Source organism: Mycteria americana, chromosome 1, assembly GCF_035582795.1.
Source record: "Mycteria americana isolate JAX WOST 10 ecotype Jacksonville Zoo and Gardens chromosome 1, USCA_MyAme_1.0, whole genome shotgun sequence".
Classification (NCBI taxonomy): Eukaryota; Metazoa; Chordata; class Aves; order Ciconiiformes; family Ciconiidae; genus Mycteria; species Mycteria americana.
The window spans coordinates 40,255,328-40,277,906 of NC_134365.1; the positions used below are offsets into that span (position 1 = coordinate 40,255,328).

Here is a 22,579-nt window from a genome sequence, read left to right on the forward strand (position 1 = left end):
AGAAGGTCTCGATCTGAATTAAAGCGCTATCAGTAGATACTGAGACACATGGAGGTCTGATTGAGAATTCATCCCTGAGTATCGCTGAGCTATCTGGTGTGTCGAATGGTCTTTGGGACTGAAACACAATCTGTTTCTTAACCTTGGAAGAGATGAGGTGATTTACAAAGTATATGCATTTATGAAAATATTAAAATGAGGCACTTTTTCTTTTTCCTTCACTTACAGGGTGACCTGAAAAATTGCCATCGGCACAACAGAGGTGAGGGCACTGCGCAGCTGGAAGCAGGAGGCAGGAACCCAGAACTAGCGCTGCTGGTGGACTCTTTCTATTCAGGTGTCGCTACTTTTACACATTAGAAATCATAGCTTAGCAGTAGTCAAAAGTCCCTTAAACCAAACTTACAAATTTGCTGTAGTAAGTTTTTCTATGAGCATTTGGTCTTCCAAAGGCCACAACTCGATTAATTGTCCAAGACACTTTAAAATCTTTTCTCCCGCAGCTCACACCACAGTAGCAGCAAATGTGAATTAAAATGAATCATTAGTTCAGTGCAAATCTTTATGAATGCTCTAGTTCTGAGATAAAAATAGTTAACATTGTTTTAGCTGAGTTATTAGCCTTAGCCAAAACTTAAGATACTTTTCTACATAACTGTGAGGAAAACTGAAGATGTTAAAATTCAATTCGTACTCTAGTTTTCAGAACGAGGTTAGGGGGGATAACATGTCTAACTCTCTGAAGAAAACAAAGCAAAAAGCCTAAAGAACTCAATAAAAATACTAACTGGGTATTGACATACTAAAAACCAGAGATAGATGTGAAAGTTGGCAGAGTTTGTCATGTTCTTTTTTTGCCATCTCCATTGGGGTAGATACCCGTCTTTGGCCAGTTTGAATCTAGAACAAACAGCTTTGCATATATCCCAAGAGGTTTCTGTCTGGCAGCAAGAAGAGGAATACCAGCTAGAATTCTTGAGGAACAAGTCACACAAACTAATTAACTTTTTTTATATGACCAATATATAATATAATATTTTTATTTTTATAATATATTTAATATTTTTATAATATTTTTATATGACCTTTTTGTGTGGAGGAAAAGTAGTGACAGAACAAGGTGGTCTCGCACATCTGCAAAGCTGCCAAGAGAATAGTTACCCATTTTTTAATATTGAAATGAAGACTGTATTGAGTGGGATTGTGCCGTGGTATCTCCTGTTCGCTGCTTTTATTTGGCGGTGTGGATGATATAATAGCAGATATCTGGAATGGTCTGGTAGGCACACTGGAGGGCAGGAACGGTAATTTAAAATGCTTTCGACTAGTTTGAGAACTGACTTCCAGGAATATGATGAAATTAAACTGGGGAAACCGCAAGCTCCTTTGCTGCGGCAGAAACAACTCAGTATAGAAATACAGTGGAAAGTAAGTGCCTAGATGGCAGCTCTTGGCGGAAAGGTTGCTGTGCTGCGGTGCACTGCCAGGCAAACCCAGCTCAGGTGCGGCCCTACACGAGGCCGGCATTACACAGAACGGGGGAAGAGGCAACAGGCCTCCAAGTCACGGAACTCATTAAAAAACAACGAAGTTCCTGCACCAGGGCCGTGCCTACCGCGCACAGCCGGTCCGGCAGCCGGGCCCGCCGTAGCAAAAGCCCCGTAGCCCGCCAGGCCCGTCTTCTGCTGCGGAGTAGCTCCGCCTCCTCCTGAGGGGCGGACTACGCCTCCCAGAATGCCGCACGCCGCCGGAAGCGGCGGTGCTTCTGACGCCAGTTCCGCCAGGAGCTCGTGGGGGGCTGCGGAGCCGCGCGCTGGTTCTCTGGTGGAGGCGGCGGCACCGGCATCATGGTGAGCGGCGTGGCGGCGGTGCCGGCGGCCTGGCGGCGCGTTTGCCCGGGGGGAGGAAGGGGGGGGCGGCAGGGCGGAGCGGCGGCCGCACTCCCCCGGTGCGAGGGCCTGGCGGTCGCGCCCCTCCCCCACGCTTTGTCTGGCGGCGGTTGCGGCGCTCGCGTGGGGGCGGCCTCGCGCCCTGCCCCGCGCGCGGCGGGCGGGAGGGCGGGGCGGGGGGAGAAGAAGAAACAGAAGCAGCAGCAGCGTGTGGGGCCTGGAAGGTTCTAGAGCGCGCGCGAGGAGGGTCCATCAGGGCGCGGCCGGAGCGGGCCGCTCTGTGGCACCCGCCGAGCCTGCCGCGGCGAGGCCCTGGGCGGTTCCCGGTCCCGCGATGGGTCCCCTCCCGCCCCCCGCAGGAGAGGCTGTCTCGGCCCGCCCGGGCCGGGCGCCCGCAGCATGGCTGACATGATGGAGGCGGGCGGGAGGCCGCTTCTTCCCTCCCCTCGTCTCCGAGAAGAGCTGGAGAGGCGGCACCGAGTCCCCGGGCGTGAGAGGCCGCTCGTGGTGACCTGCCGGGAGAGAGCTGCCCTCGGGCTGTGTAGAGTCTCCCACCGCACCCTGTCGATTTTTCTAGTCAAAGCGATGATGGAATGGACACGAAACTGGTAGAAGAACTGTGTGCTGATTACGCAGCAAAGTAAAAAGTCACGGAACTCTCTTAAGGGGGTTGATACACTTGTTCTTTTGGGAGTTGATCCTAATTCATTTAAGGCCTTGAATTCTTTGCAAGTATTAGTCTTTAAAGGCATATATTCTTTACTGCTGTAATTAATTTGCATGGAAATGCAAAAAAAGATTAGGGTTCCACACAAAACCCGAAATATTAATGACCCAGTGTGCTCAGTGACTAGATTTTTTCAGGTTCTGCTGGTTGTGCTTATCTTTGGGTTGTTTGGATCTGATGATTAGCCACGCAGTACAGCAACACAGACATTGCCATGAAGTAAGGTACTGGTAATGGCCTTTCAGGCTCGTAGATCTTACCAGAGAACAGGGTGTGCAGTCTCTTGGAGTAGATTGCAATCGGTCTTGTAATCTCTTCACGTGATTACGAGGTTGCAAGATAAATCTTTAAGAAGGAGTCAAGGTGAATTTATCTTGAATATACCTTTTATCAAAACCAAATGGGGTATAGAAATAAATCATTTTAATAATAGAAACATAGTTTAGGTTGTTAGTGTCAGGGATTTGTTTTTAAAATGCATTGTTTTTATTAAAGCTAAAGGAATATTCTTATGTTAACTCTGTTTTAGGCGTCCATTTCCCTTGCTCCTGTGAACATTTTCAAGGCAGGTGCAGATGAAGAAAAGGCAGAAACAGCTCGCTTGGTAAGTTTAATTCTCTAAGAAACTGGTAATACTTGAGGTAATTAAACTTCGCCTTTTCTACTGTTAAATGTACTTTCAGCTTATGGTGATGTGGAACTTCGTCTGTCTCTTACTGGTTTTTCTTGTTGCATGTCTGAACAGAAGGTAGGAGCGGTGTTGTTTATACTAACAATTAGAGAAACTCCTCATAATTGTTCAAAACCTAAGTAACTGTACCTTAGCTCAGAAGATTGGTGTTCATTGGAAGGCATTTCTTTTGGCTGTGAGACAGGCTTTTACGGTTTCTGTGAGAATTAAGTATATTTGATCTGGTTATCAAAAGGTAGCAGTTAAGAAACTTGGACCCGGACTCTGCTGAAAGAAGTGTGGCTGTGGAAGGGTTGGGTTAAGATGTCCTCTTGGAAGTTAGGGGCTAGCGTATGATTCTTGTATTAAAGTAGAAATAAATAATTCTCTAAGGTATATTTGCTTTCATTTCAGTCATCCTTTGTTGGTGCCATTGCTATCGGTGACCTGGTCAAGAGCACTCTGGGGCCTAAAGGCATGGTAAGACAGCTGCAAGTTCTCAATGGTCATACCTGTTAATTTAGTTTTAATAGTTACAGTACGTTTTCAAGCAGTATTCTAAATCTTGCATCTTGTAGGACAAGATACTTTTGAGTACTGGCAGAGATAGCACAGTAACAGTGACCAATGATGGTGCAACCATTCTGAAAGCTATTGGAGTTGACAATCCAGCTGCCAAGGTCTTGGTTGGTGAGTTTTTAGCAGCTTGTCATTGCAGTATTTGGCATTTCTTCATTTGTAACTTTATTATGTAGTTTTTATTTGTTCTTAGAAAAGTATTCTTCAAATAATGTGAAAAATTGAAGGCAGGGGAGCAGAATTCCTGAAGTAAGGAGGCCAAGGTGTTGCAAGAGTTGTGGAACTCTGCAAAAGTAAAATTGAGGTATATGCTGCTCTTGCAAAACTGTTCCCATGTCTCCTTGTTTTCCCTCAACCCTGGTTTGTCGCAGGAGTCAGGAGGGACAAAAGACAGCTATGTGCCCCTCTTTTTTCACCAGGAAAATTTGGAACAGAAACCTGCTGGGGTACAGAGGTTCTCTCTCGTTCTCCCTGGTTTAAATCTTTTTTTTATCACTTAATCAAAATTGTGCTCTGGACAGAGTTTACCTTTTGATCAACTGTCTTAGTCTGCAAATGGTCCAGTTCTGCTGACAAGCAGGACCCTGAACAATTCAGTGTCAAGATTCTTAATGATTTCGTGTTTGCTGGGTCCTTGTTTATCAGCAGTTCATGTGGCATACTTGGTTATTATATTCTCTGATCCAGTATGTATACCTTAGAGCTTCTATCTGGCCCTACTTCTTTTGATGATCATCCTTAGGAATGGGGAGAGAGGGGAGTAGCTCTTGACTGTTGCCAGGCTGGAACTGGTGTCTAGGTTGCAAATAAAGAGCAGGAATTTGAAGGATGCTGAATTTGATTTGCATCTCAGGTTTTTCTGTGACTTATAGAGTGACCTCTTTAAATTATCGAAGAGTAAGATTCTTTTTTCTTCTCCAAACTAATGTGAGATAAAAATAATTGTATGTGAAGCTGGTACTGGTGAGTATGGTATTTTGAATCAAAACATTAATACAGTGTTTTCTTCTTTAGATATGTCAAAGGTTCAAGATGATGAAGTTGGTGATGGAACTACGTCTGTCACAGTGTTGGCAGCTGAATTACTGAGGGTGATGTATTACTGTTTTTCAGATATGTTTCTATTTGGCAATATACTCCTGTTATATCAATAGGAGGTGTGTTATTTGATGTTTATGAAGAGGGCTCCCAAAGTGTAGGAATACCTTGCTCCGTTGCTGTTGAAATTGGTAGGAAAAAAAACCCTTAGTTACTATGTCATCAAATTTTTTTTTTTTAATTATTTTAGACTATATTCCTTATTTTATTATTTATAAATTCACAAGTATTTTAATTTGGTACATTTTAGAAAATTATTTTCTCTTATTTCATTATTCAAGTGAAGCAGAGAAGTATCACTCTCACAGGTCGCTTCCTGGATGTTGCACTGGGCAGCATGCAGCACTGCTTAGTTGCAAGGTTCAGTCCTCTGAAATCCTTTTCTGTAACATTAATGGGGAAAAAAAACCGGAATGTTAAATTCAGTTCTTGTGTGCTCAAGACCTGAATTCATACTGTTCCTTTAAATTCTGCATGGTTTTTATGTTTACATAAAAGTTTACACTGCCAAACTCTAAATCTGAAATTACTATGAAAAAGAATTCAGAAGTGAGGAATTCTTGTTAGCAGAGCTGTGCCAGTAAACCTAATCATCTCAGATCCAGGAATTGTGATCACGAGCGTCTGAGAAATGATCCATCAGCTTGCCAAGTTGCTCACAAAAAGGGAGTTTGGAGAGGGGTTTTTTTTTTTCCGACTACACTTTAAGTTGCAGCTGTAAGTGAACAGGAAACTGATCTCAAACATGAAGTGAAAGATTGCTATTTTGAAGTATATGTCTAGTTGCTATTCTTATTGGAGTTAGGATTTCTTTTTTTTCATTAATCAGAATTTCTTGATGATATTCCAAGGGCAGATCATATTTGCCTAGATCGGAAAAAAAACTGCCAGTAGGGTGACTTTAATTTCATTGTTATAGCTCTCTGGCTTTTACTGCTATTCAGAATTTTCTGATTACTTGGAAGTGTCTTTCCTAGTTAGCGTAAGTGTACCTTGGGGGAAAAAACTAATTAATAATTTCATTTAACTAGGAGGCAGAATTACTGATTGCAAGGAAGATTCATCCTCAGACCATCATTGCAGGCTGGAGAGCAGCCACAAAAGCTTCAAGAGAGGCACTTTTGAAAGCAGCTGTCGATCATGGGTTAGTAATGTACATTTGCTGTAACTCTTTATAAACCAGTCAATATTAAAACATCAGTGAGAATTACATACCATTGGGAAATTCGTCACTCCCTTTTAAGTAGTGTAAAGGCTGAATTTATGAATTTTAACACTTGAGAAAAAAAGGACTGCTTTTTGCTAGATGAACTACAGAAGCTTTATGAGATTATTTAAAATTACTTATGATGTGCAGAAACAAAATAGGAGCAATAATTTCCTCCCTAGAACAAAAATCTGAGCTGTTATTTCAGATTTCATACTCTGATTTTAAATGTGGCTGTTTTCTTGACCCGACATATTGAGAGCACAGACTTTCTAAAGCTGAATGCAAAAGTTCTCCTAATTGAACTTGCATTTCAAATAGAAGGTTGTATTCTGGGACACTGGAGGGATTCTGTGTAGCATTCTTCAAAATGGAACATGGTACACATAGATACAGGCTAGAAGAAGCAGGGAGAGACTCACAGTGATAGGTTAATGACGGTTTAGGCTTTCAGACTTTCCACTTAAACTGTACTGACTTTATTTTAGTGATGATGAAGTGAAGTTCCGTGAAGATTTGATGAACATTGCGGGAACAACTCTTTCATCAAAATTACTTACTCATCATAAAGATCACTTTGTCAAGCTAGCTGTAGAAGCTGTTCTTAGGTTGAAAGGTTCTGGTAATTTGGAGGCTATCCACGTCATTAAGAAACTTGGTGGAAGCTTGGCTGATTCCTACTTAGATGAAGGTAAGTCTTTGTATGTTGGCTGTAAGTGCGCTTGAGAAATGAAGCTGTTAAAAATTACACGTCTCTATACAAATTTGTTCTAGGAAACATTGCTATGTTGTTATTAAATTGAATAATAAATATGAGGGGGTTTTGTAATAATTTAAATGAACTGTTTTTTTTAATTTGAAGTCTTACCAAGACCTTTCTGTTACTACAGGCTTTTTACTTGACAAGAAGATTGGTGTAAATCAGCCAAAAAGAATTGAAAATGCAAAGATTCTTATTGCAAATACTGGTATGGATACAGACAAGATTAAGGTATGTTACAGAACTACTGTTGTGAAATGATGTTTTTGTAAATGGAATTAATTTTTAGACTGAACTCTTTGTTTTCTTTGATTTAGATCTTTGGCTCTCGCGTTAGAGTGGACTCTACAGCAAAAGTAGCAGAAATAGAACAGGCAGAAAAAGAAAAAATGAAGGAGAAGGTAGAGCGTATTCTTAAGCATGGAATAAACTGCTTTATTAACAGGTATGTATTTTCTTGGAAAAAGGGGAGAGTTACAAAGTAGCAAGATTTTAATATTGTATGAGTGTGAAGAACATTATTTATGCCTGTATCTGTAAAATTAGGTGATCTTGCCTAATGCTTAATTGATTCACCTTACTGAGGTCTATGTTATTTTCTGTGCTTCCCCTCATGCACCATGGCCCCCATCTTTTTTGTTTGTTTGTTTTATTTTAAAGAGGAAGAATTGATGTTATTTAATCAGGGATACTTGTTTTAAGTCCAGTTGAAGCGATGCCACTATGCTTTTATACTAACAGATTTATTTAGTTATGAATACCAGCAGCATTGTCCACATCCATATTCCCCCTTTTGTGGGGTAATTGGTGCTGAAAGAGTCTGTGCTGCTGAGTGCATTTAGTTCAGATTGAACCCGCTGTGTGTTATCCTGCATTAAAATATTGGTGCTAGAGTACTGCTCCAAATTCAGCAGTGTTTCAGAGGCCTCTGTGCTCCCTGCCATAAGCCTTTTATACACATCTTTGAAAGTATGAAAGATAGCCATTTTCATGTAATGATTCATTCAGCTCATAAGAAATGTCACAATCTAAGTTACTTATTTTTGTTATCAGTGAACTTCTCTTTTAAACTGTCACAGTGCAAGAAAAGCATTCAGTTATTTAATGATATGAGAAATGCTTCTGCCTTTCAGTAACTCTCATTTTAGTGCAACTGCCATACATACAAAGCAGCTTGACACCTGGTGTTCCAGCTCATTGTGTAGTCTACTAGGACGCTGATTAGCTAGTACTATGCCAAAGGATGGGAGTTGTAAAAGCAGCACTGTTTTCCACAATAGCAAAAATTTACTCTTTTGGATTTAAATAACTACTTCGTTCTAGAGAGAGGGGGATAGATATTAATAAGAGAGCACATACTCTTCTCTGTGGTCTGCTATTTGTATATGTTACAAGACTGGCCATTTATTGTTCCCATAGAGTTATCTGCTGTTTGGATTTTGTATTGGTGAAGGAATTAAAGACGTTACTTCACATGTTATTCTAGTGCGCTCTGCTAGAAGAGGCAGTTAAGTGCTCAGCTGGTACTTAGGATCAAAGGACTTAGAATTTAAAGCATATGGGCCCCTGTGCATTGATAGTGTGTCTTCAGGGAAAGGGTATTTCAAAGAGCTATAATAGCTTGACCTTTTTTTTTTTTTTTTTTTTTTAGCTTTGTATGTTTTCCTGTCACTGCATTTGCTTCTGTGTGGTATAACATTCTATGTGTGGCAGGTGCCTCACATACTAACTTGTAGCTTTCAGAAATCTGTCCGTGTCTGTGCTGCTGAGAATCAGGTGTCCTTTGTTACTCGGGGATTTAAAAGGTTTGTTCTGTGTGTAATGAGAAGATGTGCCTGTGTTTTAATTGTAGGCAGTTGATCTACAACTACCCTGAACAGCTCTTTGGAGCTGCTGGTGTCATGGCTATTGAACACGCAGACTTTGCTGGTGTAGAACGTCTGGCTCTTGTTACAGGTATGTAGAGTACCTTGTCGTATAAAACTTGGAGGGTCACATTATTTGTTTGATCTTTAGTAAATGTTAATGGTTGATCACCTGGTTTGTACTTTTTTACTATTAAGCAGATCTGTGAATGTGAAAAGTACTCCAAATAAGCTTTATTTTACAGTACTTAAATACAAATGTATATGGAGGACCCTATGAAATTGCCCATAAGAAACTTTGAAATTACTTTGTTGACTTATCAACTGCTATATAACTGTCAGTATTTTTTCAGAAGCTGGTAACTCAGTTTTGAACTTTAGTATGTTATACATCACATGTAAAATGTCTGTTTTGATTCTGAATCCTCCCTGCATAATGATTTCAACATATTTTTTTTTCTCTAGCAACTGTGAATAAAGGCTCATAATGCTAACTGTGGAATATAATTTAGCCAGTTAGTGCCAGTTAGTAATTTTCTTTCATATTTAAAAAATATTTTCAGTGAAGTCCCTGCTTGATAAACTTTTGAAACATTTGTTTTCTAGGGAAAAGATGAAACTTAGCGGTAGAAAGAATGAGATTATAAATCCACAAGTTAGTTAATACCATCTGGTTATAAGTGGCAGTTGTTTGATTGTAATAACAGAGAAGACTAAAGAGTCATCCTTTGTTAAAAATGTGGGCCTGAGTCATTGACTTGAGGTGGACCTCAAATGACATGAACAACCTGGATATTTTTAGTAGTGGTTAGTGTAAATGTGACTCTAGTAACTAATGAAAATGAAACATCTGGAATGCTACAGATGATCCTCATTGCCAAAGTTAGAGGTGGTTAGCTGGAACATCATAAAAAATTGATTATGAAAGTGATCAAGAGAATGGCTAACTTGCTTTGCTGGGAGAAGGGAAAAGATACTGACTTGTTTAGCTTAGCAAAACTAAAGTAGCAATTGTGTATAACTGTCCGTAGGCACGTTGACACAGGCAAACACTTGATTGAGAGGAACATTGCTTATGTTCTGGAACAAAATCAAAGCAAATTTTGTAGGTGGAGCAAGTGGACCATGTCGGACCACACTGGATCAAATAGTATAGCTGAAAAAAATAGACAAGCTTTTAGTAAGCACAAACTCTCTACTACAAGTCTTGTCTTTCCTTGTACTGCTAAAACTACAGCAATGCTGCAAGCTAATATGGAATAACTCGGCATACATTGGGAGTGAATACGTGTAAATGGTTTTCTAATGCAAAGAACAATGTACTCGAACAACATTCCATTCAGAGACATTTTGGTCTTTGTCACATCCGCTTTGTTTATGATACGGGAGTTTACGAATGGTGCACTATGTCGCTGCTATGACATGGCAGAAGACTCATGATTCAGGAGAGTGGTGGCCAGTGATTCTCAGCCATCATCAGGCAGGCAAAATGAATGCTGGCACAAGCTCAAGTTTAAAAACATAACAAACTTGATTTAGTATTTTATAAATACTTCATCAGTAAATACTACTAAAACTTTAAACAGAGTGACATTTTAATACTGGCAAATATGAACATCATTTCGTCTCTAATCCAGACAGAACTCAAAAGCATTACAGCTGTTGTAGTTCTTGTGACGTGAAACAAAATACTGGTGTTTTAAGGACTTGTCAACATCAGTAGAAGGTTTCTGGTGCCATATGCTGACATTGGAAAAATGTGGCTTATCAGTGTTGTTAAATTCAATTTATTTTTGTGCAATTATGAAGATGATTCCCCCCCCCCGTTTAGACCTTGCCTGAATGGATGCTTTCATCGTGAGCCGTTTAACTTCTGTATGATCTTACATTTGTAGGTGGTGAAATTGCGTCCACCTTTGATCACCCTGAGCTAGTAAAACTAGGAAGCTGCAAGCTCATTGAAGAAGTCATGATTGGAGAAGATAAACTCATTCATTTCTCTGGAGTGGCAATGGGTAAGTGTTGTACCACTAATGGCATGTTGTAACATTTGTGTTAATCCTCTGCTAACGCTGTTCAGTTACCAGGATGGCATAGGAATTTTGTAATGATTCATGTAACCATTTTTATTAAAGCCTTGCTCTTCAGTAAAAGTCCTGCAAATATGTATGTTCATGATTGAAATTGTTCATCTACATAACATTAAACATACACATAAACATTTGTAAGGAAGGGAACCAAAATTTCTGCTTTGGAAGATTAAATTGCCGAGAAAAGTAGCAACCTGAAGTCATACTTCAAGAACTTGAGAGCTTGTTCTGTAAATGCCAATACTGTTAAGTTTCCGAGGGGTTGTTTTGAGATAACAGTAATTTTCTATTAAATTAAATAAGGTGTTGTGGAACAGTTCATTGATAAAAGCAATAGCATAGTGTACATCATTTCATTCTACCTGTGAAACGTCATCATGCTTTCTTTTCTCCCCAAAATTAATCTGTGTAGAACTTGACTGCAGTGATAGCAAAACTATTACAAACGCTTTGTGATAGCCTCTTTTTGTGTCTTTGGCTTGTTTTTTTAATATTTTCGCATTTTCACTCTTTAGGTGAAGCTTGCACCATAGTTTTGCGTGGAGCAACTCAGCAGATTCTAGATGAAGCAGAGAGGTCTTTGCATGATGCTCTCTGTGTTCTCGCCCAGACTGTGAAGGACACTAGAACCGTGTACGGTGGAGGTGAGTATTAGTTTCTTTGTACGTGATATACATTTTGTATTACTGTTGAAGTCAGATATAAAACATCTGTGTGTCTTCAATGAATAGGTTGTTCAGAGATGCTGATGGCTAATGCTGTTGCAGAACTTGCCATCAGAACACCTGGCAAAGAGTCTGTTGCAATGGAGTCCTTTGCTAAGGCTTTACGAATGGTAAGTGTGTTTAATCAGATTTCTGGATTAATAGATGTAAAGTTTCACTAAGTTTACTAACTTCTGACATCAGGTAGTTGCTTTTCTTTCAAAGTTTTGGTTTTCTAAAGTAAAAAAGTGAAATGTAGCAACATACCTCGGATGAACAAAGGGGGAAAAAGTTACTGTTTTCTCTCTTAGAAAAAAAGTATTGGTGTTCTAATAATTCTGCATGTTACAGAATGCTGAATGTTCATCTGCTAGCCCTCTTCTAATTGGTTCTTGCTCCTCTTACCTGCAAGGTTAAAAGTGCAGCAGAAATAGCACATAAAAATCTCAGATGATTCACTTAACAACTGATTTAGAAAAGAGCAACTGTTCTATTCTATTTATACTCTAGTGTTATTTGATTGTATTCATGCTCTAGTACTATCTAGAATTTTCTAGGCTTGCATTGAAGATTGCAGGAAATAAGAGTATCACAAGAAATGTTTATAGAATATTATTGTGCTAACAGACTGTTAGTTGAGAAAAATTGCCTTCCTGTATATTAGGGAAAACCTTTCTTAAGAAATGAAAGACCGTAGGAAAACATTTCTCCCAAGAAAATTAACTTAAAGAGCATGGTAAGACTTGGCATTAGCTCTTCAGAAATAGTCCTTGTATCAGAAATAGTGGGGCCGGCAGGACTAGGGAAGTGATCGTCCCCCTGGACTCAGCACTGGTGAGGCCACACCTCGAATACTGTGTTCAGTTTTGGGCCCCTCACTAGAAGGAAGACATTGAGGTGCTGGAGCGTGTCTAGAGAAGGCAACGAAGCTGGTGAAGGCTCTAGAGCACAAGTCTGATGAGGAGCGGCTGAGGGAACTGGGGTTGTTTAGCCTGGAGAAAAGGAGACTGAGGGGAGACCTTATCGCTCTCTACAGCTACCTGAAAGGAGGTTGTAGTGAAATGGGTGTCAGTCTCTTCTCCCAAGTGACAAGTCAGAGGACCACAAGAAATGGTCTCAAGTTGCGCCAGGGGAAGTTTAGATTGGGTATTAGGAAAAATTTCTTCACTGAGAGGGTTGTCAAGCATTGGAATAGGCTGCCCAGAGAGGTGGTTGAGTCACCATCCCTGGAAGTATTTAAAAGACATGTAGGTGGGCTTGTCAGTGCTAGGTTAATGGTTGGACTTGATGATCTTAAAGGTCTTTTCCAACCTAAACAGTTCTATGATTCAGTTGGCACATGCAATTTGCACTGCTGTCACTTAAACAGTGAACAGAATGATCTGGTGGTTAATGCTTACCAGCAAGCTTATATTCTTGAAATGAAACTGTTTCTCCAGTTGTAGTCTGAAATGATAAGAGACAGATTTCTTTCTGTCCATGTAAAATGAAGTGACAAATCTGCTAATGAGCTTCTGTCCTCTCATGTACTCTCTTAACAAGGTCTTAAACAAAATCCTTCGAAAGGTAGTTTGATTTCACCCCCCTGCCCCCAAACTTCTGATCACTGTAACAGATAATCAATCTGCCATGTTTTTTAAATTTCCTCCTCTTGAAACTTACTAGTAAACTATAATACCAAAGTGTGTTTCATGTTTATTAGGGATCAATCTCAGCATTAATTAAAAACAACCTGTGTTTATCCCTGTAGATCCCAACAATAATAGCTGATAATGCTGGCTATGACAGTGCAGATTTGGTTGCTCAGCTCAGAGCCGCTCACAGTGAAGGGAAGACTACTTATGGACTTGGTAAGGGCCTTGATTTTGCTTCTGTTATTGGATTGGTGTTTGGGAGGGGGATTAGGCTTATTAAACTGTCACATCTGTTTGTCACTGATAGACTCAGCTGGAAGAACTGAGTATGTTGATTGCTGTTTGCTTTGCATAGAACATAGGCATACAATGTTACATGTCTTTATCATTCTACCAGGCTTTCACAATAGAGTGAAAAGCTTTGAAGGGGATGGTTTCCACCTGTAAAACCACTTTCCTTACTTACAGCGAGTCTAGTTACATGAAGCTCAAAAAGAAAGGCAGTGACTTAAAAAGAAACAAAGAACAAACCAACCCAACCCACCTCCCCAACTTAAAAAGTTTTTGAGAAGAATTCTGAAGTTGATATACCTAAGGAAATAGTGCTGAGAGTCCTGTTGGAATCTTGTCTCCTTTTCCCAGTATACAAATCTTTCATCATTACTTTTTTTCATGTAATTGCAACATGTTAGGCTTAAATCAGGAGCCTTGAAGTGAAAGACTTTTATTTAATACTTCCCTTACTATCAGTATGGTTCATTTGAGCAGGTAAGTTACCATACTGTCAGCTTCTTGTAATTTTCTTAAAAAAAACCCCAAAAAAACAAAAAAAACCCCACCCCAAACAAACTCTTAATGTGTCTCTCCTTCTAGATATGAAAGAGGGTATCATTGGAGACATGGCAGTCTTGGGAGTAACAGAAAGTTTCCAAGTCAAGAGACAAGTTCTGCTGAGTGCAGCTGAAGCAGCAGAAATGATTCTTCGTGTAGATGACATTATTAAAGCAGCACCAAGGTACGGTTTGAGTATCTACATTGGTCAGTTAAAATGGTATAGAGTAATCTTCTGTGAAAGGGTAACTGTGTCGAAAAGTCTTGTTCTAAAAAATATTTAATTTGATATGAAGACTGACACGCTAATGTTCATGTTACGTGATTTTTTTGCATTAGGAGTATGAACAGGCCTTTAGAGCCATCAGCGCGCTTAAATTAGCGTGCCTAAGCAATGCCTAGTTAATCTGAGGCCACCAGCTACTCATGTGCCTTATAGAGTACTAAAACACCTGCAGAAGTGGCTGACCAAAATGTAAGGGATTGTGCTGGTTTTTTTTCTTTTGGGAAAAATTCTAGTTAAATGCGCGGCTGCTTCTGAAGTGGAATTGGCAGCTGGAACAAAACCACATTTGTTTAAAAGTTTGGGAAGAAATTCCACTTCTAGGCAGGTTTATCCCATGTGTGCCCGCTACCAGGTAGTGTGGATTGTTTTGTGAATCAAAGGTTTTTACTGCGGTCAAAGGTGGTGTATTAGCTTTGAGATGGTACTGCCTTTTGTGCTGTGAGATAAAACTACCACTGAACACAAAATATCAACTAAAAATGAAAAATAAGGGAGGGTGGGGACGCTGGTGGGCATCAACATCAGGGGGAACTTTCTGATTTTTCCTTTTTCTCCCCAGAAAACGCGTACCAGACCATCGCCCATGTTAAATTCTCTTCAGTAGCTGAGGATGTGTGGACCAGATCTCACCTAGTAATTTTTTTAATGATCTAATTTTCGTGAGGTTGTGGAACAGAAGCTTGAGACGAGCATCTCCATCAATGGCATGAAATAACTGTCTTCAGTTGGTTTTAACTTATTACGGTTTATATGTGTTGTGGGGAAGATTAACTTTCAAGTAAATTGGGGGTTTTACACAGCCCTATTCCTTCTGTTCCTGTCCAGGTTCCACTTAAAATACACAGAAATAAAAAAAAGTAAATTCAAATCCATCAGAGTTGTATTTGTCTTTGTGTAGAACCAAGAAGGGCAGTTCCATTAGAAAAGCGGCGGCACACATCCTTGGTCCTCGGATGCTTCAAGCGGCAAACAGGCAGTTAGCGCTAAGGATAACCTCTCAAGCCTTTGGAGCTTGCTGGTTCGGGTTGACTCGATGCATTTAGTGCAAGCGGTTTATTCCAGTCCTGGCTGTATAGGTTTTGAGTTGGGGTTCTAGAAATAGGCTCTGAAGTTAAATGTTACCCTTTTCTAGTGATACTGGAGTATTACTCCTTCTTTGATGATGAAAGGAAGAGAATAAGCTGAAGAGGAACCTTGGTCAATGCCCAGAACTACAACTTCAGGGATTTTACAGCTTTTCACACCACAAATTTTATGTAGATGGGAGTTCTGAGGGGGGGGTGAGAGGAAGATGCAGTTTGGGAGAGAGATCAGCATCCTGGACCAAACAGTCTGTGTGTTTGACTATAAAGTACTAGACTCAGGCTGACTTTACAAACAGCTATTGTTGTAATAGAGGGCAGTTAGTGGAAAATGTGCCTGGCTGCATTGCATTCCCATTTTCTTCTCCCCCCCCCCGCTTCCATGTTTATTGTGGCCTATCTTTATATTCTCTTTCCTATTCCAGTAGTTGCTGCAAAGGCAACGTGTTTCTTAACTGGACTAGTTTATGGTCAGGTCGTAAGGAAGTCTGTGATGCCTGCAGCAGTCTTCACGCAGATTCTGGATGACTGTCAGCAGAGACAAGCGGAGGCGCCCTGTCTGCGTGGGAGCCCGTCGAGAGGTGCCAGCTGGGCGTTGTGACCCTTCTGGCCCTTGCAAGTGTAATGGAGCGCCTTGGCAAACACCAGGGAAACTCTGCCGAAGCAGGAAGATTCATTGGAAATCAAGAAAGTATCTGTGCAAACATTTTTCTCCCTTAGGTTTCCTGAAGTGAAGAGAATCTGCTTACAGACACTCCTCCAAACTGTCAAACCAGACTCTCTTCAGGTCTCCAAAAGTGACAGTACTGTGTAGAGTGCTGCGTTGGGTACAAACCATAGACAAGCAGGTGAAAGCACCTTCTTCCCCACCCCTCAGATAAATGAAGTACCAATCGGTTCCATAGCAAATGAAACACTGAACTCGGCTGTTAAAAAAAGCCCCAAACTCTTGTCCTGTTGAATAATTTTGTTTTGTAGGAAGAAATAGTTTGCTGGAACAAGGTTAGATAAAGAATTTGGAAAGGGGAGAATTCAGTTAATTCCAAAGAAGGACGGTTTAGCTCAGCGAGATGCTAGTACGCTTTATTTCATTTCATGAATAGTAAGCATGCTACATGGGTGCCAGCCACATCCAGATTCAGACTTCATTTGACAAGACAGCAAGTGCTAGCAGAGTCTATATATTTCCAGATAATTTTTCAAGCATGTAAATGACATTAAGCAGTCACGAACTGGCATTGAATCAAACCTTTTCTGGGAAGTCAACTGCTGCTTCTGCAGGCTGCGCGGGTGAGACAGTTCCGCTGATGGGCGAGGCAGAGAGGGAAGTGGCTGTTCTGCGCCACCAAGGGCTCCCCACCCTTTTAAAACAAGCTGTCTCTTACCAAACTCAATGATCCGTGCTATGGAGTCAAAAGCTAAAAATGTCATTTGGAGCCAGATTTCTGTGTTACACAATTAAAGCAAAACATACTTAAAAAAAAGGATTCAGTGTGTTTCCAAGGGAATCTGAACTGGTCTGAGTTGCATGCTGGAGAAATACCCAGCTGAAGTCAACTGAGTAAAGTTCGCCTCGGCTTCTGTGCAAGCCTGTAGCGGCAGGCTCCCAGCCCTGAGTTTTATTCATGCAAGTTTACCTTTGCAGCTCTTGTGGATTTTCCGTTTTAGTCAGGCTTTGTTTTTCTTCTTTGCTAGTGCATGAAAACTCGGTGTGTACAGCTGCCCTTACAGGCAGGGTTGTTGGTAACATAAAAACTAGCAGCAAAGCCTCTAGCTTTCCTCACCATCATTTAAAATGCTGCTTGGCAATAACAAAACAAGAGTGGTCGCTGATTTTCCAGGAAGAAGGCAGCAGCGGTAAGAGGAGATCTTGCTGGTACATACGTGCTGTTTCCTTGATAGCGCAGCCAGGGCTCTGCTACCCCTTGCAACGCGGCAGGCGGGGAAAACTTCAAGCTGTTGCTGCTGCTGCGTTTTAGATGGGTCATTTGAGGCACAAATGCTGTGGGTTACTTTAGAGCTGTGACTCCCAGCAGCGATCATCACCTTGAACAGTGGCTTCCAGCTAAGCTCGGACACCTCAGCGAGGTGGAGGGGAGAAGAGCGAGCCCACGGGCTTCCCATGGGTAAAGAGCAGAGAGTCCATATGTGCTCTGTACAATCCACCCATGGAAAACATCTAAACTGTGTCTTCATCTCTACTGCGAACTCTTGAGTGGTCCCTGCATGCAAGGAAGGGGAAAGGAAGTCTTTGCTCTAGACAGAGTGCTGGGTGCTGCGCAAAAGGAGGTGTCTGTACAAGAGAGTTTTGCTGTCATCTAGGTCTAAACTGGTGCACCTACTCCTGAAGGCTAGCCAGGCGGCATGGTGCTCCCCGGGCACCAGCAGGCGAGGGAGAGGTAGAGGTTGGGTGGCGTTGTGGGTGCACTGTGCCTTTGCCAGCGTGGGCGGCTGAGCATCAGCAGGGCTCGGCTTCTGGCTCGGGCTTGATGCCGGGAGGTGGTGATGGTTTCTCATTGAGCGTGATTTCTATCACTGCCCCAGACCGCTTGCGGGGTTCAGGGGTCTCCTCTGACCATCGCCCCACTCTGCGCACCCCTTTGGCCACCTTGGGTGCGTTTCTGCAGGGGTTGTGGTCGTAGATCACCAGCTTCAGGCCGGGGAGGTGAGCCAGGCTGGGGAAGAACCGGATGGAGTTGCGATCCACGTCAATCACCTCCAGAAAAGGCATGTCCAGGAGCACGGGGGGGAACTCGGACAGCAGATTGCCTGAGAGCCAGATGGTGCGCAGCTCCTGCAGGCACCGCAGCTGGGCGGGCAGCGTGCGCAGCGCGTTGGAGCCGGCGTGCAGCGTCTTGAGCAGGCTGAGCTCACACACCACCTCGGGCAGACACTGCAGGCAGTTGGACTCGATCCAGAGGGTCTTGAGGTTCTGCAGGAGCCGGAGCTCAAGGGGCAGGCTGCAGAGCTTGTTGTTGCCCAGGTAGAGGATGCACAGCTGCTTCAGCGTGCACACGACCAGGGGCAGCGCTTTGAATTTGTTGAAGTCCAGCGCCAGGATCTGCAGGTTTTGCAGCTGCTCCAGCTCGGGGGGCAGATGGTTCAGGTTGTTGTCGCTCAGGTACAGCTTGACCAGTTCCCTAAAAGAGCAAATGTGCAGAGGCAGCCGCCTCAGCTGCCTGCCGCTCAGATCTACCATTTTATCCACTGGCATCTCTTCTAGGTCTTCCAGGAGGTACTTCTGGCACTCGTCGGAGGGCACAAAAGCAACTATGGCTTTCAGACTGTTGCCCATCCTGGGACTGCAAGGGACAGGGGCCTGCCTTGGTCTTCTCCTGCTGTGCACTGGCCTGCCGCTAACTCCGTCTTCCCAATATAAGGCTATGTTTACGTGGCACCAGCCATTAATCTCAAGGGCTCTGAAATGTTTCTGATAACCGAATGAGTGTTTGGTGATGGGGATTATGGACAGGATGACTTAGAGCGCAGGTCTCCTCTCTTGCCCACACTCCCACTCGCTCCCCCCCCGAAAACATTCCTTCTGGCCTCTTCCTGCACACTATAGACACTCTCTGATTTTGCCCCAAGCCTTCACCCCAATACCCCAGCCCCTCACCTCTCGCTCTGGCTGTGCTGTCTGTGCAGCTGGTGCTAGCTGTGGGGATTGGCTTGGGAAAGTAAACACCACAGAAGACCAAATTTTTAAACTCAGATGTTTAGCTTTCAGGAAACTTTCAGCAGAAATGTCGGATGTAATCGAATTGTTGTTTAAAACACCTGTCAAGACTTGACTGACTTTCCAGATGAGTGGCACTTTTAGGGATTTACTTTGCAAGGTGCCAAATACATAATTTCAGAGTGTAACTTGCCACCCAGTACTTATCTTAAACCTTTAACACAAATACTTGGCAAACTGCTATCTTGAGCTGTTCTACTATTTATGTTCCTAATTTAATGGTGTTTACTATAGCCCCTGGCACTCTTGACTGTGTAAGGCTTTTTTCATTATGTTTTGCTTCTCATCTGAATCTCCATTTAATATGCTCACTATCACAACTTGCCAAGGCTGTTCTCCGGCCACCTTCCGACTATGCTACTGCAGTTCCCGTGTCTGTACCAAAACCTGGCAAGAAACTGCCATGGATTTAATTCCATCAAGATTCCCACTTGTTATGAGTGAGATAAATATGATGTTAAAAGTTTAGATGTGACAGTGTAAATTGTTCCCCTCCCCTCAGCAAGACCCGTTGCTATTCAGGTCAGGAGCACCTCTGATTTCTAGGAGGAGCCTTCCCATGTGTAGGCATCTCTGCATACTTTGGCTTCTTGAGCTGCTGCTGTTTTAAGCTTTCTTGGGGATTGTCTCACCTGCATGTTGGCCACGATCTTTGGGTCTGAAAGCTGGCAGAGTGTTTTAAAGTGAAATAGCCTTTCCGGCAGCTGGCTCTCTACTTTGAGATCTACAGCTCGTTGCTGTCATTTTCCACACTTACCCTCCCATTTAGGGAGGATATTTTCTTCAAACAATCTGCAGTCGGTTTCTGGGCATTAGGTGCTACACAACCAAAATACGTGATTGCTGAGAACCACGTATTCTTGGAAAAACAAAATGCAGAACAAACAAGATTGAGAAAAAGGCAATATCAAACAGTTAAGGTGGCCTCTGGATCTCTGGTCAAATCTGGTAACACAGATTTGTATTACCATCACTTGCTTTCAAATGTAAAGCAGCTCTTAGCTATCAATTGTGTATAGGCTATAGGATTTTACTCGTCTTTTCCCTGCAAGATGAGTGGCTGTGGCATGCAGCAGTGATGGTATGAAGGATGTATGGAGGGTTTCCTGGGGGAGGAGAACAACAGAGAGGGCCTCTGGGGACCAGTATTGCAGCGGGATGGAGAACAGCAAGTGCTGCAACCTGAGTGCCGTAAAATAGGTTTTGGACGGAGAAGCTGGGCAGAATATCAAGCCTGGAGAACAAAGATATGTCGCACTCATCTGTGGCTGTGCTGTGGAGGAGAGGCGCTGAAAATACTCTCTCTCATGCCAGAAGGAGGGACATGCTGGGCACAGCATGCCAGCAGCAAGAGCTGGTTTGCACTGAATGAGCATCTCAGAGTAGCCACGTCTTTACTGCTTTAACACTACGTGCCCTGTCAGAGGACTGCTGTGGGGAACGTGCCATTCCTGGATTTCGCAGGGCATCCTTTTCCAAGCAGTTACCCCGGCATGAGATCTGACTTTTAAGAAAATATTCGCATGGCCCTCAGCAGGTTTTTGTGTTTGTTTCCATTTCTAAGTATCTGCAGCACCTTCTAGAGGCAAGGCTCCCCGCTGTGTTGAGATACTCTGTGCTTCAGGTGTGGAAAAGCTAATGCATTTGGTGTAAATAATAATGAATCTTTGCACATCCATGGCAAAGACATGTTCCTTAGACAAATCCCTTCAGATATCTTGCTGATGAGAACAACATAAAAGCCTGAGTAAGAATATATTAACAATATAATTTAGGTACATTTTTATTTATAATCCATATGGAGAGAAATAACTTTGCAATATACCTTATGTCTATAGACACAGATGCGTATATATTTTTTCTACTTGAATTATTTCTTCCTAATGAAACTTTTAAGCTGCAGACAACTATTTCTTAGGGATCCTCTGCATTGTAGTTTAATCATTATTCCAGCTTATCAAAAAAAGTCACGATGACCTCTTGTTGCTGCATTTTGTACCTCTGTTGGCTAAATGAATGTCTGCTTGGAACACACTGTGAGATCAGAGTATTTGGGGAAAAAATGACCTTCGTGTGGTGGGATAACAAAGGCCTACATTTGCAATAAAATGAACAATCTTGATCCTTCTGAGAATTAGTGACTCAGCGGACACTCTAAGGCAAAGCCAGTCTCCTCAGTAGACCTAGGGTGGTGTTTTGAAAGCCACTTCACGTCTTCAAAGTTATCCTGGTGCCCTCCAGCATGAGCATTCATGACTTCCCAGAAGCATTTGTGGCATTTGAGGAAAAGTTCAAGCGATAAAGGCCCTCGGCACAGACATTGTCTTGCTCTTGTCAAAGCGACAGTGCCCTACCAGAGGGCATGACATCTGCTCTGCTGCGAGTCAAGTGGCACATGTAGGTTCCTTGAGAAATGGCTTTGCTTTCTGAAAGTTCGCAAATGACCACAGCTATTGCTCACCATTCGCATTGCCAGCACCCAGCTCCTGCAGCTCAGTGGCTGGGATAGCTGCAGGACAGAAAATGTGGTTGCTTGCCGAGAACATGTGTAAAACCTCTGAGTCCAGTAGAAACAGGGAACACTGCTCAGAGCTAGGCAATTAAAAAAAAAATCACAATAAAGTGGAAATCAGTATAAAAGCTCTGTGTTATTATTCCTGCATTTTTTGAGATTTTTTTTTTTTTAATAAAACATTAGAATAGAGATATTGGTGCTTCTTCAGATCCAAAGCTCTGCGCACAGCTGTGTGATGACAGCAGGCTCAGCCTTTGCTGAGAGCGGGTTGTGTAGCCCTCACAATTTTGGAGGTAAGTTTGAAAAAGCAAACCATGTATTTCAAAATCCAGGGAACTAATGAAGCGAGCTCTAAAATCGGTGATTGTAAGCCTCCTCAATCAGCCTGGCATAGCAAGGAAGGAGGCTTAAAGGAGTAGTTTTTAAGAATGTCTTTAGTATGTGCTCATAATGATTTGCTTTACATTTATTTAAAGTCTGACAGGCATTTAGGCCCCTTCCTCACTCACAAATGCTGTGTGTTTGGTTTTTTCTGCTGTTTTTTCTTGACTGGAGCATTGCTGCTAGAGCAGATGATGACTCCTGCCTCCTCCATGATCTTGACATTCATTCTTTGCTACATACGGTCACACATCTGCTCTCTTTTGGAGGGGTTACTTAATTCCAGTTCACCTTCACATGGTGAGCAGTCTATTTTAAATAAGCGATATATTGCAGGGGAATAATCATTGTTGCTCTTCTCCCAGCATCCTAGCTGGGTCTTTTGAACAAAAATGGCTGATTATTCAAATTTAGCCTTAATGTATGCTAGGCTGCAGTATGTAATTGCTCACCGCACTTTCTCGTGCAGAGGAGAGATTCAAAAAGTCTCGTAAGTAAATTGCAGATTCAGTGCTAAGCTTCCTC

The 22,579-nt window shown here is 42.2% G+C and overlaps 2 protein-coding genes across 3 annotated transcripts; one reads left to right on the forward strand and one right to left on the reverse strand.

Annotated features, from left to right (window-relative positions):
* The first annotated feature begins 1,776 nt into the window (after positions 1-1,776).
* CCT2 (chaperonin containing TCP1 subunit 2) lies at positions 1,777-15,212 on the forward strand. 2 transcript variants are annotated; one of them, XM_075495471.1, is made up of 16 exons: positions 1,777-1,850; positions 3,146-3,220; positions 3,701-3,766; positions 3,865-3,976; positions 4,880-4,956; positions 5,995-6,107; positions 6,659-6,861; positions 7,061-7,161; positions 7,248-7,375; positions 8,783-8,886; positions 10,691-10,810; positions 11,401-11,529; positions 11,617-11,720; positions 13,340-13,439; positions 14,097-14,238; positions 14,900-15,212. In XM_075495471.1, the coding sequence occupies exons 1-16, from the start codon at positions 1,848-1,850 to the stop codon at positions 14,928-14,930; spliced, it is 1,608 nt and encodes a 535-aa protein (XP_075351586.1). In that variant the 5' UTR covers positions 1,777-1,847; the 3' UTR covers positions 14,931-15,212. The 2 variants fall into 2 exon arrangements, with proteins under 2 accessions (XP_075351586.1, XP_075351579.1); XM_075495464.1 differs by lacking the exon at positions 1,777-1,850 and adding an exon at positions 2,468-2,497.
* Positions 15,213-17,880: 2,668 nt separating this feature from the next.
* On the reverse strand, positions 17,881-18,717 carry LRRC10 (leucine rich repeat containing 10). Its single transcript, XM_075491614.1, has one exon. The coding sequence runs from the start codon at positions 18,715-18,717 to the stop codon at positions 17,881-17,883; it is 837 nt and encodes a 278-aa protein (XP_075347729.1).
* Positions 18,718-22,579: the final 3,862 nt, after the last annotated feature.